Below are 23,828 nucleotides of genomic sequence, written 5' to 3'. Positions count from 1 at the left end.
ACAGGTAATGTGCGACAGGTGTGTGCCGTCTTTGTCCCACCAGGAACCGTCTCTGGGTTTCAGTGACGCCCTTGTTATCCCCGGTGCAAACACAGACCACCCCAACCTTCCAGAAAGAAGCACATTAGGAAGAGAGAACCGAAATGACCTGGGGAGTATTGGTCGGGGAGCGTTGGTTTACGCTAGCGGCTCTGCTTTCTTCCGTGTGATTTCCAGTTTTAAACGTAACTCTGATTTAGTCAAATCTCATGCACCATATAACTTTGTCGAAAATTCTCCCGGACTCCTCACTTGTGGACATTTAAAACGTATAGACACATGTGCCTCTTTCCTAAGTCCCTCGCGACCCAGAGCAGGGCTGGGCGCTGCGGACGGAGACCCCCGAGATCCCCGCAGCTGCCGCAGCCGGACGCGCGAGTGCCCCTGGCGGAGCGCCTGGACGGGCGGTGCCCGGAGCCCCGGCCCAGCGAGGACACACTTCCACCGCGGGCGCCCGGTCCCGGCCCTCACCCCGCGCGCACCTGCCCGGCGCCGCGCCCGCCCGCCCAGGTGCGAGGGAGGTGGAGGCGCCCGGCCCGCCCCGCCCAGGGGGCCCGGCGCCTGAGTGGGCCGGTGGGACGTCAGTCAGGCGCCGGGGGCGGGGCCTCCCCTGGCCGGGATATAAAGTCGGGCCCGCGGGCGCTGCAGACGGCGAGGTGTACCGGGCCTGCAGGGTGAGGTTGCGGGCACACGGGGCGCGTGGGGCGCGGGGTGTGCGGACGGGGTGCAGCTGCCGGACGGTGGGGTTGGGGAGCCGCGGCTCGAAGGTGTCGCTGCCACCTTCCCCTCTCCGGGAGGCGGGGAGGTTAGTCCCGGGGACCTGGGGCCGGGGCGCGGGGCCGCAGCCGGGACGCCCCTCCTTACCTGCTCCCCGCCTTCTCCTCTCCTGCCCGGCCCTAGAACATGGACTGCGCCCGCCTCTGGCTGGGGCTGCTGCTGCCCTTGGCGGCCGCGCTGGACTTCAGGTACCACCACCAGGCAGAGATGGAAGCGTTTCTGAAGGCTGTCGCCCAGAACTACAGTTCCATCACCCGCCTGCACAGCATCGGCAAGTCCGTGAGAGGTAGGGCCCTGCCGCGCGTCCCGCCCCCGGCCGTGTCGCTGGTCAGCGCGCCTTCGCGCCCCGGGCTCCGTGCGCCGCGCGCTCCGGGCGGGGCCGTCCGCGCGTCCTGCTGGCTGGTCTGGTCGCGGGGCAGTCGGAGACCTGAGTTTTCCTGTCGTCCCCGCGGGGCTTGGGGGTCGCTGAGTCCTGCGTGTTAGCGCCGTCCTGTCTTTTTGGACCTTGCAGACATGAGTTGCCGGGGATGTGCGTTTTAGTTCCTTTTCTGGATAAAACTTCTGCCAAGAAAGTCCGTCTGTCCGTCTCAGGTTTCCCTTTCTGTCGGCTTCTTCAAATACAGCTCGGAATGTTAGTATCATTTCCAGTCTCTCTTAAACTAAAACAGTGCGGTTCTGTTGGTGAGATTTCTATGTTATGTATAATTAGCTTTAGGGCTTAAAGTTATGCAAAACTGTCATTTCTACAAGTTTCTTTTAATCTTAAATAGTACAGTTCTAGTGGTAAGATTTGTGTCATGTGTAATTAACCCTACAGCTTAAAGTTAGGCGAAAAATTGCTCTGGTACTGATTAAAGGCGGGTTTTAAAATTATCCGTTTGAATAAGACGATTGCTGGGTAATACATAGTCGTTGCCAGTGATTGCTACTGCTCCTAGCCTTTTCACGTTTATCATTTAATTGCTTTATTGTTTTAATTGAGAAATTATATATTAAATATAAATATACAATTATATATTGAGTAATTCTTATTTTTATAGATGGGGAATTTGAATCCTAGAGAAATTAAGTATTTTGCCCAGGATCACCCAGACAGGGAGCTTTATCCCCAGGATTGGCACTGAGATCACTCTGCTTCAAGGCTTAGACATTTTGGGGACGAGGCAGATAACTTTATCAGATATTTTATTATTTCTTCATCTTCCTTTATTGCCTTGGTACTCTGAAAGAGCTTACCAGACAATTTAATGCTTAAATGAAAAGTTTTGTCAAGTCTGTGCAATTTGGATCTCAACTCTTTATAAGGTGTGTTCAGACTCTACCTAGATTTTAGCTCTGAGCTTTTGAGACAATTGGGAGTCTCTTAATTACCATATTCTTTTCTCTTTTGTTTTTGAGGAAGATTAGCCCTGAGCTAATATCTGCTGCCAATCCTCCTCTTTTTGCTGAGGAAGACTGGCCCTGAGCTAACATCCGTGCCCATCTTCCTCCACTTTATACGTGGGACGCCTACCACAGCATGGCTTGCCAAGCACTGCCATGTCTGCACCCGGGATCCAAATCAGTGAACCCTGGGCCGCCAAAGTGGAATGTGCGCACTTAACTGCTGCACCAGTGGGCCGGCCCCCTACTGTATTCTTAATTAATCATTTTCCAAAAAAAAGTAAGGTCAAGGTTTTTATATGAAAGAAGTAGTATTCGATGAATTTACTTACATGCAATGCAAAATAAAAATCCTGGGCGATGTGTGTAATGATACTTTCATGTTTAGGCAACATTGCCGAAGAGTCGATGCCAGAATTACTCTATATCGTTCTATAAGCCAAAATTGTAGAGGTCGGAGTGTGAGAAATCATATCTTGAATCAACGTATGGATTCAACCTTTTGAAATTATTTTCCCGTAAGGCTAGAGAAGAGCAATTGAAAAAGATCTAAGAATACTAATTATGTTGATAAAGGAAACAGGACACAACTAGCTTGAGTTATTGTTCAGTCATCATTTAAACCACAAGATGACGAGGATGTTGTTAATTGTAAGTACTAAATGATATGGTAAGTTTTTATTTTTTTCAAGCACAAAGTGCTTGTGAAAGAAAGTAGGGCACTCTCTTAATGTGCACCAGCTATTTTGGTCTCTCCTGCTTGGTATCAGACCACAATAAGAGTGGAAGCCAGCAGGCTTAATTTTTTTACCTTGTATGCACTCTTGTGGTTAGTTAAAGGACTAAGGAGTTATCGTGTAAAAATAAAATCTGACACTAGGGGTCAAATGTTTGTGTGGAGTATGTTCTGAATAATTACTCAAATCAAGAAAAATCCCAAATCTGCTGTTGGGCTCCAAGTGGTAGGTTAAAGTGTGCCGTAGTGACTGGGTGTCACTTACTGCAGCGTCCCTGCATGTTAGCCTGAGCCCTGAAGCCGGTGCTCTTCCCGCCAGACAGGCACTTCTCCCCGACGTCCTGCCCTCTGGCGTAAGGCAAGTTTGCTTCGTGAACGGGGTTTACCATATGTTATTTCTTTTTCTTTTTTTTTTTTAATAAATGTGGGCAGCCTACCCAGATGGGAAAGTAATAATCTACCTCGCCAAATACATTTTCAGTTTTTGTAAATGCCTATCTCGCATATATTTACATTGCTGTAATCATAGATTCTATTCCACTTTTTTCCCCAATTCACATGATTTCATTCCACATTTCCATGAATTGACAAAGTCCGCAGATGTAAATTGGTTGCTGTATGGTATTTCCCCCTCTTCATGGTGTGAATTTCCTCAGTCATTCACCTCTTTGGGGCGTCTGTGCAGTTTCTGATGATCTCTGTTATAAACAGTGATGCTGTAGACCCATTGATACATGTCATGATAATTACCTTCTATTACAGTTGGTGATTTTTTTAATTTTTAATTTTGAAATGTTTGAAACTCACACAAAAGTTGAGCACATGTATGCTCTTCACGTGGATTTGGCCCGTGTGGACTGACCGTATACAGTTGAGCCTTTTGAAGGAAACCCCATTACCTAATGACATAGTAAAGAAAATCTTAGGTGAAGAGAGAAGCAAAAAAGAACTCCAAAAAAGAACTGACCAGGGAGTTGAGAGAAATGAGAAAAGATACAGTGTTCACTGGCTCATGCGTTCATTCCTCCATTCCATTAAGGCAGCACCTCCCTTTTCTTTTTTACTCCCCACCTCCTTTGTCCAGCAGGATGCCTGGCCCACGTTCAGTCTCTATTTCTGTTTGTTTAATGGATTGAATATGTGCTGAGCGAAAGCCGTGTGAAGCAAGCAAAGCTGTGTGCCATTTGTCCCCTGCCATCAGGTCGCCCCCTTTAAAATACAAATGTATTTATTGTAGATTTCTCCAGCTAGGCTCTCCACACCCCCAAAAATTAGTTATAGGACCATTTTAAATGAGATTTCCTACCATCTCTGTTTTAAGAATCTTGTCTTGCCTCCTGCTAAGTCTGACTTTTATTTACCTGAATAAGGAAGGTTGCAAAGGGGAGGAGAGGATAATAAAAACCTCTGTGATCAGGGCCACCCCGTGGTCGAGTGGTTAAGTTCTTGCGCTGTACTGCAGCGGCCCAGGGTTTCGCCAGTTTGGATCCTGGGTGCAGACCTAGCACCGCTCATCAGGCCATGCTGAGGCAGCGTCCCACATGCCGCAGCTAGGACCTACAACTAGGATATACAACTATGTACTGGGTGGGGGTGGAGGGAGGGGGGTGCTTTGGGGAGAAGAAAAAAGAAAAGAAAAAAAAAGAAGATTGAACAGATGTTAACTCAGGTGCCAATCTTTAAAAACAAAAAATCTCTTATCAAGTGCATTCCATGTATTAGGTGTTTTAATACATTATTTCCATCTCAGCAATTCAAAGTAGGCATTATCCTTATTTATGCAACAGGTCAAATGAGGCATGGAGAAGTTAATTAACTTGCTGAAGATCACACAGCTGATAAGCGTTAGAGGGAGGATTCAAACCCAGATCCATGTGTCTCCCAAGCACATCTCTTCTCTTTAAAGAAGCGGCTTGACGCCGATGTGGATGACTGCATGGAGAGGGAGGTTGTTAGTGGAGAGTTTCCGAGTCATGGTTTGGGCACCTTTGACCTAAGAGTGTGGCTTCTTCCAAGGATCTGGAGCTGTGTTGTCCACTACAGTAGCCATGAGCCACCTGGTGTGGGGCAGTTGAAATGCGACTAGATCAAGCTGAGATGTGCTAAAAGTGACTTTGAAGACAATACAAAAAAAGTAAAATACTCCATTAATAGTATTTTTATATTGATTACACATGAAATGGTAATATTTTAGAAATATAGATTAAATAAAAATACTTAAAAATTAATTTCACTTGTTTCCTTTTTCATTAATGTGGTTATGGTTACTAAAACATTTTAAATGACATATGTGACTTGCGTTATATTTTGTTTGGGCTGTGCTGATCTGGAGAGAAATTTATTAGTAATTTTTTTCTGAGTGCAAAAGGAATCCAAGTACATTTAGAACATTTGGAAGATACAAAAAAGCACCAAGAAGAAAATTAGAATCTCACCATCCAAAGGAAACATTTAGTAGACTGGAATCACTGTGTACACTGTTTTGTGTCTTTCCCACCTCTCACTGAGCCACATATCTTGTTTGTCCATGCAAACATGTTATTTCTGAAACTTGATTTTTAATGACTGCTTTCTGTTGTCAGTGGACATACTATTGTTTATTTAACTTACACCTTGTTGTTGGACATTTAGTTTCTGAACTTTTCTCATTATAAACAATGCTGTAGTGAACATCTTCGTAGCTAAGACATCAAAAGTTGTCAAGGCACAGGCTTTGGAACCACAGCGCCCAAGTTTACACTCTAGATCCTGTACTTTGTAGCAGTGTGCTACATAAGAGCTGTTGGTAGGGATACATTTCCCGAAAGGAAATTACTGGGTCTTAAGCAGTTTTACATATTTGATACACATAACCAAATTGCCTTGCAGAAAGATTGTATTAATTTATAGTTGCATGAGAGATGTATGCTGAGAAAAAAACAAGTCTTCCAAATCTTATACGACTCGTAAATCAGTACTGGCATTAGTGGTTTGAAAGATTACTGTAGTATTTGTCAGTAGGTACAAAGGTTCAGATATACCGGATGAAGATGTCCTCGAGATGGGCTGTACAGCATTGCCTACAGTTAAGATTGTATAGTTAAAATTTTTCTAGGAGGGTAGATCTTGTGTTAAATGTTATAATAATAATGATGGTGAAAGATTGCTGTAGTATCAATTTTTCATTGTTGTGTTTAAAGTATAAGGGAGAGTTTATTTCTCATGATTTTTCCCCAAGAACTCTCACCTTCACATATTCATTCAACAGATTTATTGAATTCTTCTGCCAGGAGTCTTCATATCATTTCAGAAGCTCAAAAATCTCCCTACAATTGGCTTCGATTCCTGCCCCCAAAGAGGCAGGTACTGTGTTCACACAGATCTCTCATTGTCTACTGCCCTTGACTGGGTAAATTTTGACTGAGATTTGCCCTCGGAAGAAACATTGTATATAAAATTTTACCACGACATTTGGTTTTCTGTCACCCTCTGTTCATTTCTCAGGTGTGATCGTTAAGCCAGTTTGCCTGTATAAAATGCTCTTTGTGATGTAAATATTGACATGTTGAGGACTAAATATCAAGAAAGCCACTAAAATCTAGGAATTTCGGCTGTAATACACATTTGTGATTTAAAGTTAGTACATCGGTTTAGCAAGACTTTCCCCTTCTTGAACTTGAAATGCAAAGTCCTTTTCTGGAACATCTTATAGATTTCAGCCTTGCTTTATAACCATTCAGGGTTTCTTAAAGACACTGCCTTTTTTTATTATAAGGAAATAGTTTGGGTTTCCCCTATGTTTGTAGTATAATATTTTAAAAGAGGAAATTGAGACAGAGAATATCCAAAAAGTAATACAGAATTTTACTCTGCTTCTTATATCTAGTAACCATTTTTATTCCAAATTTCAAATATATATAAACAACAATCTCTAGGGGCAAGTAGCATTTGAAACTTAAAAAAAAAAAATAATAATGACAGGCAACATCATGTGAGTTTTACTACTGTTTGCCTGGCACTTTATGTATATGTTTCACTTAATTGTTCTAACAATGGTGTGAAATACCATTATCATCCCCCAATGCACGTGTGAAGGGTTGAGATTGAGTGAACTGTCCATGGTTAGTTAAAGACAGAGGGGTGAATGGGACCAGTCTGCCTTGAGCAGAATGGTGGACCCGCACACCTCTTTGCTGTGGAGAAGTTTCCCCACTTACCTTTCTGTTCTTGTCCCTTCTCCCCTCCCCACCCCCCTGCCCCCTCACCTTGTCACCTCTCCTGTGATTCTGAACCGGTTGGCAGGCCTCCTCTATCATCCAAGAGAAGGCCTGGATTAAGTGTTTTTAATGTGCTGAGTGGGCTGTGGAAGTCCTTGACCCCTTTTTGGTATTCACAATTATATCCAAAGCAGTTTGAATTCCATCTTTCGCTGTAATCTTAAAATTTTTTCTGTATGCCAAAACTCTGATTTTGAGGCAGAAGGAGAAGGCTGAGATGCTGGTTTGAGCACTTAGGGGACGCTCACCCCACCACCTGCCATCTCGAGTCGAGAACAGTGGTTCTCGCTCAGAGCAGTGCCGCCCCCTAGGGGGAGTTTTGGAAATTGGGAGATTTAAGTTGTTATCCTGGAGGGGGACTGTCCTGACGCCTCCTGATCCTGTCAGCAGTGTGTGGAATGGTCACACGTAGGGAGAATTGGTCCCCGCCTTTCCCAATGCCCTCTGTGGGTGAAAGACAGCTTACAGTGATCTGAACCTAAAACCGAACTGTTTTATGTACAAACACAACATGCTTTCTCCCACAACTTTAATATGCACTGACCTTTCCAGGAATGTAACTGTACATAAATTGAGGGAAAAGTCTGTTTTGTTTTTCCCTGAACTTGATTGAGAGATATTTAACATTCAGAAAGCCCTGACCCCGTTCCCACACAGCTCAGTGAGGCTGCCTTTGTAGGGACGCCTGCCCCGTGCCTCTCAAGAACCGAGAGAAGCATCTGACTGTCAGTGTGTCCTCTACAGGATGGTGCCCGAGTATTTACGTACCAATAGTAGATTTTCTTATAACTTGCTTTCCTTTTATTTCTTCTTTATATGCAGTTTAAACGTTGTCTTGATCTTTTTGAAATCATGTATGTAAACATGTATTTTCTATGAATTTTATGACAGCATGGGAAAGGAGTTGCAAAATACAGGACAGGAGAAAAGAGGCATCGACTGAGAGGTTAGGAACGACTGCTCTAATATCACAGGCACGGCTGACAAGGACCCGCTTCAAGTTTATGTAGCCAGCATCCAAGGGGGCTTGGTTTCTGTTCTTAATCAGTGAACAAGTGTGTCTGGAGGTGACATTGGTGACAGCAGCGTCTGGGGTTGAGACGTGGTAACTGCCATTAGCCCCGTTTCCTCCTTTCAGTTTATCTAGAATCCCTCTCTAAGAGCACAGAGGAGGGAAGGAAGATAAAAAGTAAAGGGTTTTAAAAAGATTATGTTGAATACCAGCATGCATGTGGGTTAGTGGAAGGAGATTAAATCAAATCTTCCTGTCTAGTGACTGAAAACGACGGGTGTCCTCCCAGCTCCATCACGGGTCAGTGTAATATGGTCTAGTAGTTTGCTGAGAGGTCAGGAAGTCCTAATTTGAGTTCGTGTTAAAATAAGACAGACATGAGTTGCACATTAAAAATCTTTCTCTGAGCCGGCTGGTGGCGTAGTGGTTAAGTTCGCACGCTCTGCTTCAGTGGCCCAGGTTTGCTGGTTCGGATCCCTGGCACGGACCTAGGCACCGCTCCTCTGGCCATGCTGTGGCAGGCGTCCCATATATAAAGTAGAGGAGGATGGGCACAGATGTTAACCCAGGAAGAGGATTGGCAGCAGATGCTAGCTCAGGTCTAATCTTCCTCAAAAAAAATTTTTTTTTAAAGTTTCTCATGTCTGTTTTGTGAGCATTCCTGCATGTCAGAGGTTCAAGTTAAAGTACAGACTTTCTGATCTGTGACCCTTCACATACATAGTTCTGTCAAGCTCACCTGGACAGCTCAGTCTCCTCTGCATCAGAAAACGCCACCAACTTCACACGAGTCACCTTCACACTGGCCGTACAGACTCATTGTGCCCTTGCCCAGAACTGACGACGCGGCCTTCCTGGGGGGTGTTCAGGCACTAACGACAATGCACGTGTATTCAGAGGGTTTGCCCACACACAGGTTCGGTGCCAGGAACCAGCTAAGTAAAGCCTCCATTGGTTTAAATAAAGAGCTTTCAATTAGTCGCTTTCCCAGTTTTTAAATTTCTCTGATGGGACTCTCTCTGAGGAAACTGGAGCCATACTTAAGGAGCACAACCGAAGTCACATGAGCGAACCGTTCTCCACGTCCGTACCTAACTCTCCTGTCGCGCAGAGTGTGCAGGTGTGTTACGAATACAGTCAGCTAAAACTTAGCGCATCACAGCTTTAGAGCAGGAATGGATGTTAGGGACCAGCTGATCGTTTATCAGTTAATCGTTTATCAGTTAATCAAGGCTGAGTTCAAAGGGTTGCCTCCTCCTGGAAGCCTTTCCTAGTCCCCTGGGCGAGCTGGAGTCTCCTTGGCCTCTTCCTGAGCGTCCTCCAGGAGCGCCGTCTCTGTTGCACCTGGAGGCAGGCCCAGGCTTTGCTCCCCTTTGTCTCCTGGGCTGGAACGTGTGCTTATTTTCTGTGACAGGCGCGCCTGGGGTCAAAGCTGAAGAGCTTTTCTGTGCACAGTGAATGCAACGTGAATGTAAATGCACTTCATACAGGGCAGTGTGTGTTATTCAGTGTGTTGTTCTGTTGTGTAAGTATCCAGTGTGTATATTTTTATGTAAACTTTTATGTAGTTACATATATGTGACTTTATGTAACTTTATATAGTTATTTATGCTGTATGTGGTGAGTACTTCGTCTCAAGAAAAGGAAATTGTTTTCTTGCAGTATAACCATTTTTTTGCCAGAACTGTTTTACGGTAAGTACGCTGATAACCCGGAGAGGCAGAGTTGCAGGCCTCCCAATGCCCCAGCTCAGGGCGCGTTGCTGAGCCTCAGAGGAGGCAGCAGGGAAGGCCGTGGCTTTCAGGCGGTGGAGGGCTAGTTGAATTACTCACTGACGCGCCTAAGGTGGTTCTGTCCCCCCTCCTCTGGCCCCCAAACATAGAAAGAGAAGAGAGAGTAAATATAGGCGATACATACGCCTCCATTAAGAGTTTAAGAAATAGCCCTGGTTTTATTTGAACAGCGCAGGAATAATTCAAGTGTCTATCAGAGACTGTGAAAAGAGAGAGAAAAGGATCATGTGATGAAGCCTTCTCCTGCCCCCCAGAAAAAGGTAAGCAGAGATTTGAAACCCCTCAATTTTGTGTCTTTTTTCCCCTTCTGTACTCAGGAATGTTGCACAGATTTGCGATGAAGGCACGGACGTATGTAATTATGCTCGCTGTGAGCAGTTCAGAAAGGCACGGGTTTGGGACTACCCAGGTGGATAGACTCTTAAAGGCATCCTTAACTTCAATTTTTAGTCCCTGTTAAATAGTCATTCCTTTGCCCATTCATAACTCAGTTGAGCTCACCCATTGAAATTCTTTTAAAGACGGGTAGTCACTCTTGTGAAACTATGGACACCTGGGGACAAAGTGGGGAGCACAGATCATTTAACATGTGGCAATTCCACAGGAGTTTTCCCATTGTTTTTTAATAAGAACGATTGATTTACACCTTGACAGTAAGACGCGGTGCACGTGGAGTTAAATTTCAGATCAAGGTTGCTCAACTAGGGAACACACTTTGTTTATTTCTACTCCTCTTGGGCACTCAGAGGAACAGTCTCACTATACGAGACAGAATCTAGAGTTAGGCCCACCTGGTCTATCATTGGTTACTGGAGAGTTCCTTTCTCAATGTGGGAATACCACATTCTAGCCTTAACAAACAGTTAATTGGGCTTGGTTGTCTTTTGAGTTTCAAGAACATGTACTTCTAAATGTACAAAATGTGTTTTCAGACTCAACACCATACATTAGTTCAAAGTGCAGAGGCAGAATGCAGGTGCAAAGGCCCTGAGGCAGAAAGGGTTCTGCCGTATTCTAAGAATGGAAATAAGACTGGTGAAGCAGAAGCGTAGGGACGAGGGGAGAGTGGTATTGGATGAAGGTGGAGATGTGTGCAGGGGACAGTGCACAGAGGCCTCACAAGCCAATTCAAACATGGAGAGTTTGAATTCTCCTCTAAGAATAATGGGAACCCGTTGAAGGGTGTTAAGCAGAATGATGTAATATGATGTAGGTTTGAAAAAAGATAACTTTGGCTGCTGAATAGTGAATTAATTCAAAGGGGGCAAGAATAGAGGCAGGGAGAATTACCCAACTATAATAATCCAGGCAGATGTTGATGATGGTGATTTGGATTAAGATGCTATACAGTCCTATATTGCTTAGCGATGGGGACCATTCTGAGAAATGCGTCGTTAGATGGTTTTGTCGTTGTGCGAACATCGTAGAGTTACTTACACAGACCCAGATGGTACAGCCTACAACACACCTCGGCTACATGGTGCTAACCTGATGGGACCACCATCGTGTATGCGGTCCATTGTGGACTGATACGTCATTGTGCCATGCAGGACTCTTTTAGACATGGAGAGACGTGGAAGGATCAGAGATTTTTTTAGAAATAAAACCAACAACACTTGCTAATGGATTGGAAGGGGAGTGGACAGAGACTGGGAAAAAATTTAAAATCCAGGATGACCTTTAGGTTTAATGCTTGGGCAACTGAGTGTATGAGGTGTTATTCACCAAGATGGGAAAAACTAGAAGAGGACAAGTTTGGAGTGAAATCAAGAGCTCTGGGTTAGACAATTTTGAGTAATTTTGAAATCCTTAGGAGACAGCCAGTGGGGGTGTCCAGTAGACAGCTGGGGATGTGTCTGACTGTAGAAAGAAACTTGAGAGTCGGCAACATGTAGATGGTATTGAAACCCATGAGACTCATAAAAGAATCTAACAAGAGTAGAGATCAAGAAAAGGAGGCCTGAATAGAGCTGTAGGGCACTCCAGCATCTAGAGTCTGGTAGACATAGAAGCCAAGAAAAGAGATGGAGAGAAAATCAACAATGAGCTAGGAGGAAAATGAAGAATGGTGTCGCAGACATCAAGGAAGGGCAGCAGTTCCAGAAGGGAGCTGTTTCCGGCTCCCATGACCACCGACTAGGGAATTAATTGCTGGCAGCACTCAGGCTCCATGTAAAGTGCAGACCCACACTGGGTACCAGGTGCACGTCAAGAATCTTCATGTTTACTGGAAACGTTGCTTTCTCCTTGGTATGTCCTGACCCACTGACTGGGGGTACAGAATAACACCATCAGTGAGTGAACATTTCAGAAGTTTAGTGCTCAGAGTTTGGTTCAGGGTCATTACCGTGACTGCAGGTGTTCTCAGAGATAAGCAAGAAGTGCGTAAAACAGACCAGCTGTGTTAACTCTTTCTTGGCTGAGGTCATGGTTGACCATGCTGAATACTGCTGTAAGTGAAAACTGAGAGCCAAAAAGTTAAGTGACATGTCCTAAAGTCTGGTTAGTTAAATCCTGTTGTTCTGTAGGCAGGTTCATTCAATTTACTCAGCAAACGTTTATTGGATAGTTTATGGCCTGTGCTAACGTAGGAATATAGAGGTAAAGAACTTAGACGTGGTCCCTGCCCTGATGGAGGTGACAGTCCGAGAGGCAGGTGGGAGGGAAGAGACGTCAGTAAATACAGATGTGATCAGCCCTATGGGAGCATACGGCAGGGGACTCGCCGTGGCCGAGACCTGAAGGATCAAGAGATGTCAGCCAGGTGGCCGGGGGAAGGGAGGCAATAAACAGCACATTCAGAGGCCTGGTGGCGAAGGAGCATATTGACCTGGAGAAAGAAAAGAAGTTCGTTGTGGCTGGAGAGGAGAGAGAGAAGGGGAGAGAGGAGGCAAGGTGGGCAGATGGTGGAAGACCTGTACACTTAGAGACCTTTTCCTTCATCCCAGGGGAGTCATAACCATCCTAGGGATTCACGCCTCATGGGAAAACAACAGAGTGGTTTCTTGATTGGAGAATTTCTGATGGTTTTACAATTCATTTGTGCTACAATAAAGGTTCCCTTTAAGAAATATGGTGGAACAGCCATTTTGGGGGTGAAAAAAAACCAGAAAATACAAACACCAGGGCGAGTAAACCAGAGCACCAAGAAAATGAAGTATTAAATCTATAAAAATAATAACAGTTCCTAAGAACTACCAGTGTGAAGAGTTCTGATTTAAATATCATAATTGGATCAAATTATTCACTTAAACCTTAAAGATAATTTATTCTTACCAATAGAACTTATTAGAAACATTTCAATAGCGTATTACACGTAGTGCCTTTTCTTTTTGCCCTTACGGAGCACAGATCTCATAAGAAGAAATGATTTTTTAATCAGCAATTTTGGAGACAAATTCTGTGTATGCCAAAGTTATGCTGAAACTGGTAAATATTAATTAAATCTGGAATTCATAGAGAAATGCCAGAATATTTAGGAACAAATATTTTTTTCCAGCTGTGTTGAGATGTAATTGGCATATAACATTGTATATGTTTCAAGTGTGCAACGTGGTGAATTCATGCACATGTTTCTTGTACATGATTGCTGTAATAAAGTTGATTATCAAGTCCTTCACCTCACGTACTTACTGTTTTGTTGTGGTGGTGAGAACACTTAAGAGCTGCTCTCTTAGCGGTTTTCAAGTGTATAATATAGTGTCATTAACTGTAGTCATCATGCTGTGCATTAGACCCTCAGACCTTATTCCTCTTACAGCTGGAAGTTTGTCCCCTTTGACCAACCTTTCCCCGCTTCTCTCATCCCCAGCCCCTGGCGACCACCATCTACTCTCTGTTTCTGTGAGTTTGGCTTTTTTAGACTCTGCATGTGAGATCATAGAGTATTTGTCTTTCTCTGTCTGACTTATTTCACTTAGCATAATTCCCTCAAGTTTCATCATGTTTTTGCAAATGGCGTGATGTCCTTCCTTTTTATGGCTGAATAATAATATTCCATTATATATACGGTCATGTGCCACATGACAATGCTTCAGTCAACGACAAACCGCATACACAACAGTGGTCCCATAAGACTAGTAGCACGTAGCCTCGGTGTGTAGTAGGTGAACGATCTAGGTTTGTGTAAGTGCTCTGTGATGTTCACACAACGACAGCATTGCCTAAGAATGCGTTTCTCAGAACGTGTCCCTGTCATTAAGTGACGCCTGACTGTGCGTGTGTCCGTATGTGTATATCTCACGTCTTCTTTCCCCGTTCATCCATTGATGCGTGCTGCGTGCGTGTGTCTGGATGTGTGTATCTCACGTCTTCTTTCCCCGTTCATCCATCGATGGACACTCAGGCTGTTTCTGTGTCTTTGCTAATGTGAATGATGCTGCAATGAACGTGGGGTGCAGATGTCTCTTGGAAATAGTGATTTCATTTTCCACAGATAAATACCCAGAAGAGGGATTGCTGGATCATATGGTGGTTCTGTTTTTAATCTTTCTGAGGAACCTCCATGCTCTTTTCCATAGTGTCTGCACCAGTTTACATTCCCACCAACAGTGCGCAAGATGGAAACAGATACTTTCTATTTTAAAATAATTTTGGGATATTGTTGTTATGAAAAACAACCATTTGTATTTTCAGGTGGAACGAGTGGGAGCTCAATCCTGGTCTCATTTTCTAGTAGGCTGTTCACCAGGAGCAGCGGGGACCGGAGCGGGAAGGAAGTGGGACTGCAATCTGTTGAGAACCTGTTCTGTGCTGGGCCCTTCCCACGTGTCCCTCACCTGAGCAGTGTAGAAACTCCATGATGAGTTATTTACATTTTGTTTTAGATCTGAGAACAAACAGATTTCAAAGATGAGGAAATTGATGGTCCAAAATTTTATCTTGGACTGACATGTTTGGGTCATTAACCCAGACTTGTCTTTTGGTAATTCACTTATATATTCATTTGCTGAATAGTTATTGAACTCCTGTTGTTGACCAGAACCTGTGTGGGAGGATACGAGGAAGAACGAGATCTGGGCCCTGGGGCCGGCCCCGTGGCCGAGTGGTTAAGTTCACGCACTCCACTTTGGTGGCCCAGGGTTTCGCTGCTTCGGATCCTGGCCACAGACATGGCACTGCTCGTCAGGCGATGCTGAGGTGGCATCCCACATGCCACAACTGGAAGGACCCACAACTAAAATATACAACTATGTACGGGGTGGGGGGATTTGGGGAGAAAGCAATTAAAAAAAAAAAAAGACCTGGGCCCTTCTCTCTAGGGGCTGGGCCTGGGAGCCTTGCACCTAATCGCCTTCATGGGAAAGCACGAAGGGCTGTGAACTTCTAAAGGCCTGGCCCCAGGTGCTCCATACAGTGGAGGAAGGCTGATTAGGGAGCCAGTACTGAACAAAGCTCGAACGTTACCAGGCAGACAGTGAGGTGGGAATGCAGGTAAAGTGAGTAGAAGACAGCTGGAGCCTGAGGGGCGTGGTGGGGTCGTGGTGTGGAAGCAGGGAGCCCTGTGCTCAGGACACGGCCCACCTTGTCCATGTGGCCAAGGATAATGACGGTGATTTCCATGTCTCTGAGCATCTTAGTTTGTACTCACTGGAAAAGATAAAGTTTTAGAAGTATTTTGTCATTATGGGGTTCGTTTGGGTTTTTTTTTTGGGAAAGAGATTGTTCAAAGAACAGTGATAAATAGGGAAAATATTTTGACTCACGTAACTCTTCACTAAAATTGCAATATTCATAGTCCCGAGGGAACTGTGTGTCCTTAGGACATTCTGTTCTCTATCCTTGGGAAAATATGTTTAAGAAAGGAAATAAAGAGGGGTATTTGAAGATTAGTAATGAAGTGTATACTTTACGAATGCATCCTCTGTCCTGGCTGCTCTCATGAGTTATTTTAAGTCCTGACATCGGTCTGGGAACGAGGTGGTGTCCTCTCTGTGTCACAGATGGGAAACCGAGACTTGGGGAAAATGTGACTTGCCCAAGACAACCCAGCTGGTCGGTGGCAGAGCTGGGGATTCAAACCCAGTTCCTCCACTTTCCAAACGGGCTGTGGAGCTTGGAGGCTTCTGGCGAGGTGACCTGGGACACTTCGGTGGGTAAGGATACAGAAGACAGCTCGGGGTCCTCTCCCTTAAACCAGAGTAGCTTGGCTCTAACCTTTTACATTGGATTTTCACAGAAGATTTTATCGGAACAAAGGTTCCGCAACGGGGGATGGACAGCGAGGTACCTTTGCAAGAAGAGACCGGGGACGTGCCACAGGCACGCGAGTGCCCTGGGTTATCAGTTCCTGCCCTTTGGAACGTGGTATTCTATTGGGACATGTATACATGACACTTTGCAAAGGTCCAGAGCCCTCTGAAATGGATCAAAACAAGATTATATCTGCTAGGAAATAGTGAATATATTCTGTATATCAAGCCAAATGCTAGGCTCTTGTCTAAATAACTGTGTCTTTGCTGACCACCTATGTGGTGGGTTAGCAAAAGAGCTCTTGACCCCCCTCACGCCTGCATCCTTGCTGTGCTCTGGGCAGATCAGTCTCTGTAAATGTCTCAAAACACTCAGAAACACTTACCCACCTCAAATGACTTGCCTGGGCTCAGGAGGTCCGTCCTCACAACTGAGATTCAGACTTAGACTCCAGCGGTGGACAAGGTGGAACGGGAGAGTGGGGAGTATAGGGGCAGAGTCTGGCTCTCAGGAGCTTTGGGTTTTCCAATGAGCACACACTGAGATGCCTTAGATGCGCAGGCTGCAGGACCCCTGAGGAAGACTGTGCACAAGACGTCAAGCCACTGGATGGGTGGGGCAGAGCCCACTCAGCATCCTTCGTGCCTGAGAGGGGAGGTGGTGGTGCAGTGTAGGAACACTTGAGGTGCCCTGACCAGCCTCAACTCCTCCTGTGCATCCTGGAACGAGACGGTCGGGTCAGACAGGTGACTGTCATTCGTTGCCACTCAGGTCCCACTTGCTAGAGGGGGAAAGCTTTTCCCTGTGTGCTAGAGATGGAGATAGAAGTGAATTCAGGAAGGAAAACGAAATGACATTTTACATTGGGTACATTAGCAGAATCCCAGGCTGCCAAACACTGAGGCTGGCTTCGTGAGCAGTCCAAACTGTATTTCTCGAAGGGAAATATTATGAGCTGTGGTCAGTGAGAAACCGTTTAGTTTTGAGGTGGCAGCTCTAGGGAAATAGAGGAAGCTAGTGGGGTGAGTACTGCCCAGGATGGGAAGGTAACGCCAAGCATTTGAGTTCCAGAACGTCTTGGACTCATAGCCATCATGGTGTGATCTTAGAGGTCATATGTGACCAAATGAGAAGTTTAATAATGCCTCTTCTTATGTTCACTCTTTATATAGCTGCCTTTAAAACAAGTTATCATCTGGCATCATTTAAATAACAGGTTTTTTAATTAGGTGATGGGTGAAAATTGAGTGTTTAGCAAAATAATCTTAATTTTTAAAATTTGATAAGAAAGAGATGTTGGTACTGGATATTGTAAGTGGGGAGCTATCTGAATAGGGGAAGATACGATATTTAGACCCACGCTCATACCTACACAGACATTTGTAACAATAATAAGCCCCTCGGATAGTGGTTAAGAACACACCCTGAAGAGTGCAGATTGCCTGTTCAAATCCTGGTTATGCTCTTCAGTAATTGTGGTCTTGAACATGTTTCTTAGCCTCTGTGGGCCGAGTTTCTCTTTGGTAAAATGGAAAATAATATCGACCTCAGAGACTGTCGAGAGGGTTAAATAAGTTAACAGATGTTAAGTGCTCCGAATGTGATTGGCACGTGTAACACGCTAGGAGTCTATGCCACTGTTACTGCTGTTAAACTCTTTGGGATATTTGGCAGCTTTGAAGCTTGGCACTGCTACACGCTCTGGGGTTTAAAACGCTCGACGCTGCCTTTTCTTGAGGGTGTCTTTGGTGTCAGGCCCAGGAGAGGCAGTGTTTGTACTTTATCTCGTTGCATCCTCACAGTGCCCTGTGAGGTAAATACCATGGACGGCTTTAGAGACCGACTCTCCTGTGGGGAAGTAACGTGCCCAAGGCCACAAAGCACTTAGCTGGTGGGTCCCCACCAGAGCGCCCAGTCTGCAGAGCGGGGCCCCCACCCCTGCAGGTTTCAGCTCACCTTGTTCCTGCAGCACACCTTGTGACCTGGCCATACGAGTTCCAGCATCCAGGCCAGGCCCCCCATTGCACGGAAGAGGATCATGAGGCCATGGGATTAAGTGAGTTGCCCAAGGCGCCCTCTGATTAGACTGTGAAGTCCAGATTAGGAACTTATCTAATATGCAGGCTGTGTCTCTCTCTGTAGGGTACAATTGCTTATGGTGTGTTTGGCAAAAAAGCGTCAGGATAGGCTGTCAGCTGCCAGATAACTGATTCCATTGGGATCAAGCGTATGTACGCTCAAGTACTGGGTAACAAATTCTCCTTTGCTTTAATTGGCTTGTGTTTATATACTTGACAGCATGAATGAACATAGAAAAATAAGGGTTTTTTAATTTTTCCACTGTTGCATTTGCTTTGGAAAATCCCGTATCTCTTTGAGGTTTAAAATTATGTTTAACAATAATGTAGTAATCTTAGGAAAAGACCAACCCATATTCGTCTTTATCGCTCTTCATTACTGGCCCTCAGCCTGTGAGAGCTTTCTATCCTTTAGAGAAACACATTTTCACAAAGTGTGTATGAGGGTATAGATTTATAGCATGATTTACAATAGTAAAAAATGAAAATGGCACAGTCATCTAATTAATGCCATTGAATGGTATATTTAAAATGACAAATTTTGTATTATATGTTTTAACAGAACTTTTAAAAATTGATAATGTAATATACCAAAACCAATGAATTGTACACTTTAAATGGGTGAATTGTATATGTGAATTATATCTCATTAAAGCTATTCAAAAAAAAAACCCCAAACATTCATCAATATGGAATTGATTATACTGTGCTATGCCTAGTCAATGGAATATTATACAAACTTTATAAAAGAATGAGGTAGATTTTTATGTTTTGACGTGGGAAGATGTCCAGGATATATTGTGAAGGAAAAAAAGTTGGTATCAAACTTTTCTATGCATTTACGTACATGTCCATGTCTTGTTTTATGGGTCTCGCTCTGAGCATTGTTATGCAAGTTGCCCTTTTCACTTGTGTGTGTCGGGGGTTGCTGGTGCATGTAGACAGACCTCATTGTTGTAAACTGCTTCGTACGATTCCTGGTTTGATTTTATCACAGTTTATTTAATCCTTTCCATATTGATGAGTATTTTGGTCGTTTACAACTTAGCATATTTCAAACAGTGCTGCGATCGATACCCGTGAACCAGCACAGGAGCTCAGTAACTGCCTGGGAGAGGCATTGCTCAGTCTCAAGGAACGAGAATTTTTTTTGCCTGGTGGAGGCTGACTCATTGCCCTACAATAAGATGTATTATTTATGCTCCCAACACCACATGAGTGTGCACATTTCCCCACTTCCTAACCAACACTTTAAATTTTTTCCAATCCAATGGGTAAAAAAGTCTCCATTTTAAACTGAATTTTCATGATTGAAAATCAGAATGAGCATGTTTTCACATCTATTTAACGCTGAGCACCGAGGCACTCCTCCAGATGCTGGAGACAGTGGTGAGCGGACGTGAATCCCGCCCTGTGGAACTGACGTTCAGACGTTATTGGCCATTTATATTTCCTCATGCCTTTTGCCTATTTTTCTGCTTATTCTTAGGTCTTCTTAGATAATCTTTGTTATATACGTGGCAATTATTTTCACCCATGCTGTGGCTTGTCTTTTAAACTTTGTTTTCGATATCTTTTGCCTTACAGAAGTTTTTAATTTTTATGAGGTCATATTCATCAATCTTTTTTTTAATGCTTTTTTGTTTTATGTCTCATTTAAAAAGGCCTTCTTTACCCCAAGGTCATAAATATAGCCTATACTTTTTTCAATATTTTTATAGCTTTAGTTTTAACATGTAGCACCTGAATCCATCTGGAATCTATTTTTGTGAATGAAGTGGTGTGTGGATAGAGTCCACATCCTACAGCATATATTTTTGAATGTTCAAATTTTTTAAAAGTGTGTATGCTTTTGGAAGCAGAAAGAGCCATGAAGATTTTGAAAAGACGCTGAGGGAGTGGATGCCCAGAGGAGAAAGATGAAGCAGTGGGGACAGAAGCCTGTGGTCTGGGGGGCAACTTTGGTCTTAGTGGGCCTGGATGGGGACAGGAGCACAGAGTGAGCCCCTGGTGTCCTGGGTGCTCCAGCTCAAATATGAGACATGGCTCAGCTTCAGAATACGAGAACCAGAGAATAAGCCAGAATGAGTCAGAGACTGGGTTCTTTGGTGTTTCTAGTTGTCATGGAATAGAATTGTTAATCCATCATCTGGGACAAAAAGGAGCTGGAGGTGATACCCTATTTTAAAATAATCCTAGCCTAGACTAGTGATTGGCTTTGCCACCACTAATTCTGGCTACCAGAGGTTAGTAAAAGCAGAGGATCGAAGTGTGCAGCCTCGTTAATTAATGTCTTTTAGGTTTAAGAAAGAGTTTCTTCAGAGAATTTCTTTTTCTTTTTTTTGGAAGGATTTTTTGTTTGTTTAGTACATCTGAAAAGAACGCAGACACAAAGAACTGAGACGTGAGGAAGCGCTGGTCCAACACCGAGGAGTCCACGGGAATTAGGATCAGGGGAAGGTGGAGAAGATTGCCTAGACATTTTTAAAAATTGCAAACTGCAACCCAAATAAGCCGATAAAATCCCTGTTAACGCTTGAAGAGTCTTCCTGAGACGCCCTCCGTGACTGTCATGAAACCAGAGGGCCTCGCCTGGCTGCTCTGGGGCTTGTCATAGCCAAAACCAAAATAAGAGCATCCCCTGACGGTCGCCATGTTGGTAAATGTTCTCCCCAGCTTCCTAATGACGCAGGTCTCCATCCTTGTCACTTGAGAGAGAATGTTGTGTGGCAGAAACGTGGATAACAAATGAGCGAGGCTCAGTAGGCCATTCTTTAAAGCAGGCAGAGTGGGAACCAGTTGGGGTGAATCCACCCAGAATCCCGAGTTCCTTTCTTCCTTTGGCATTAGACCCAGACGGTCCCTTGGTGTCTGGTGACACTGATGAGTTTAGAAACACCTGTTCATCCTTCACGCATGTATGTTTGCTTGCTGTGTGCTGACCCTGTTCTAAGTGCCCACGAATGTTGGCTCATACACTCCTTATAACAACCCCTGAGTTACAGTTAAAGCCTTATTTTACACGTGAGGAAACTCCACGTTTCCACGAGCTCCAAATAGTTAAGTAGGGTGCCCAGGGTCTCACCGGAAGTGGCAGAACAAGTTTGGACCTCGGTAATCTGGCTCCAGCTTTACATAACCTCTGTGCTAACGCCACCTCCAAATGGTCTCTCGGCAAGTGCAGCCATCAGGAAAGGACTAGACTCTGATAAGCCCTAATGAGAAGGAGCTGAAAAACCTGCATCAGGAAGATGCTCGCAAGGCCTCTCTGTCATCAGACTGCCCTGGAGGGGCCTCTCTAAAGCTGACAGCACGGCTCCCGCGCGTGCCCATTTTCACTCCAGGCCGGCCTTCTGACTTCAGCCACAGTGTGAGTCTGTGGTTCCTGGCAAAGCTTAGCCTCCTGGGAAAAAGTGCCTTCAGATGTAACACATGGCTTATCCATGCAGGGTAAGTTCTGTTTATGCTTCATTCTGGAAGCCAGTGGCTCTCAGTCTGGCTTGCATCACACGATGGAATCCTGTGCCCTGAGCGTGAATGATTTGCGTTTACACACTACAGTGTGAGGGAATCGGCCGTAGCGGAGAGTGCGTGGAGTGGGCACGAGGCTGCTCTCAGGGCTGGCCGCGCAGCTGCGTGTTCAGTCTCTAAAATCCAGGGAGCTGTACGAGGTACACTTTTCTCGAGGTGCGTCCTACTTCCCTAAAGAGGTTTCGTGTTTCATGGGGTGGCTCAGTCAGCTGAGGTATTGCGGAAAATGCAAACTCCTGAACTCACGTCTGGAGATACCCTTTCTGGGCAGGGCCCAAGAGTTTGCAGTTTTAACAATGACTCTGGATAATTCTGCTGCAGGTGGTCCAAAGAGATACTTATAAGAAACGCAGTGATGCTACCGACCGAGTCTGCTGCTGTTCTGCTTAACTCTGGCTGGCCATCAGCAGGACTGTATGAGCCGAGCAAAAGGGTCATTTGGGAATGACTGAACTCACACTGTGGGATTTATCTTACAGGATTTTAAAAAATCCACAAAAATGCAGAAACACTGTATAAAATGCCTTCAACAAGATTTCTCTGAATCCGTCCCATGCCCACAGAAGAGACATATAAGAATCTTCCTGTAGGGGCCGGCCCCGGGGCTGAGTGGTTGAGTTCGCATGCTCTGCTTCTGCAGCCCAGGGTTCCAACAGTTTGGATCCTGGGCGCGGACATGGCACCGCTCATCAGGCCACATTGAGGAGGCGTCGCACATAGCAGAGCCAGAGGGACCTACAACTAGAATATACAACTAAGTACTTGGGGGCTTTGGGGAGAAGAAGGGAAAAAAAAAAAGATTGGGAGCAGATGTTAGCTCAGGTGCCAATCTTTAAAAAAAAGAATTCGCTAAATTAAAAAAAAATTTCCTGCATTTTAATGGAAAGAGGATAAATTCCAGGCCTGGCTCTATTCTGCCAAAGTTCACCCCCTTAGATAGCAGTCATCCATATACGACAGTGTCACCACCCACATCCTCCGCTCCCTCTCTTCTCCTTCCACCAATTGCAAGAGCTGTGTGAAGACCGCTCCTCCCGGCCCTCCCCATGCGCCTCTGTCACGCCGTGTCAGGCCCCCTCACGTGTGGTGAGCGGAGAGGGCGCCTTGAACAGACATTACCCCTGGTCTTTAAGAGCTTGTCTAAGTCTGGCTGATGGTTGGGTATGTCTGACGTGTTGCCGTCTTAGTAATTCTGTGGCTGAGCATTGCTGACTTCTTGAGCAATGAGAATACCCTAGCAAATCTTGTGTGTGGCCCATCCCCTCTTAAGAATCTGCCTCATTGTTTCAGCCCAACCATTTGCCTGAGCGTGGTAGAGTGAAGTAGGGCACAGCTTGGATAAGGTCCCTGTCTACAGATTTCTTAAACCTAGCCGACATGAATAGGGGCACACTGTCAGCATAAAGGCTGGCCACCGTGTGCTGCACCTGACGGGTGCTGAGCTGTGACTGTCCCAGCAGATGGGACGTGAACCAGGGCTGCCTTGACCTGTTGTGAGAAAGTGTTTCTGGAATGGCTCTTTATAATTATTTGGACTTTTCACCAAGGTTACTGTGTCACAGCCCATGGAAAAGTTGGTGCCTTTCAGGAGGCCTGAGCTTCATCCTGCATTTATGGGCATGAAATCCATTCTCAACCTTCGGACATGGCATCTGGGCCTACTCTTTCTCGCAAATAGTTTGCCAGTGAGCAGTGTGCTGTGTGACCAAGCTGCCCATCCTTGTGAAATTGGCAGGGCATAAGTTGTTAATTGAATACATGCAAGCTAACAAAGATCCAGATAAGATGTGCTGTAATGGTTGAGCAAACCCAGGTGGCTTATTAACAGCTGCATTTCCTCATGCTGCTTCAGAAATGGGCGTTTCTTAACCCACATTTTCAGATGGAGCTGATCTGAGATCAAGCTAATTACGCAGTTTGGTGAAGCTGAGAAGTCAGGCCTGGGACATTTTCCGACCTTGAAGTATTCAGTGGAGGTGGTCCGTGTGGTCTTGGGTTTGCTCTGGCAGACAGTTCAGAGGCTGAGCATTC

The 23,828-nt window shown here is 45.0% G+C and overlaps 1 protein-coding gene across 2 annotated transcripts in view; it reads left to right on the top strand.

The window, feature by feature from the left end:
• Positions 1-586: 586 nt before the first annotated feature.
• Positions 587-23,828, top strand: part of CPM (carboxypeptidase M) — a 62,919-nt gene continuing 39,677 nt past the window's right edge. The window contains exons 1-3 of one of the 2 annotated variants that reach the window (XM_070271902.1): positions 687-713; positions 940-1,102; positions 10,167-10,256. Coding sequence is in view for 1 of the 2 variants with exons in the window: in XM_001917056.5 (XP_001917091.2) it covers positions 943-1,102 (160 nt within the window). In the remaining variant the exon portion in view is untranslated. Of the gene's footprint in view, positions 714-939; positions 1,103-10,166; positions 10,257-23,828 lie in introns of both variants that reach the window. The other variant, XM_001917056.5, reaches the window with a different exon arrangement.

This window comes from Equus caballus, chromosome 6 (assembly GCF_041296265.1).
Source record: "Equus caballus isolate H_3958 breed thoroughbred chromosome 6, TB-T2T, whole genome shotgun sequence".
Lineage (NCBI taxonomy): Eukaryota > Metazoa > Chordata > Mammalia > Perissodactyla > Equidae > Equus > Equus caballus.
The sequence above is the reverse complement of the archived record's forward strand: the minus strand, read 5'-3'. Positions and strand labels throughout refer to the sequence as shown.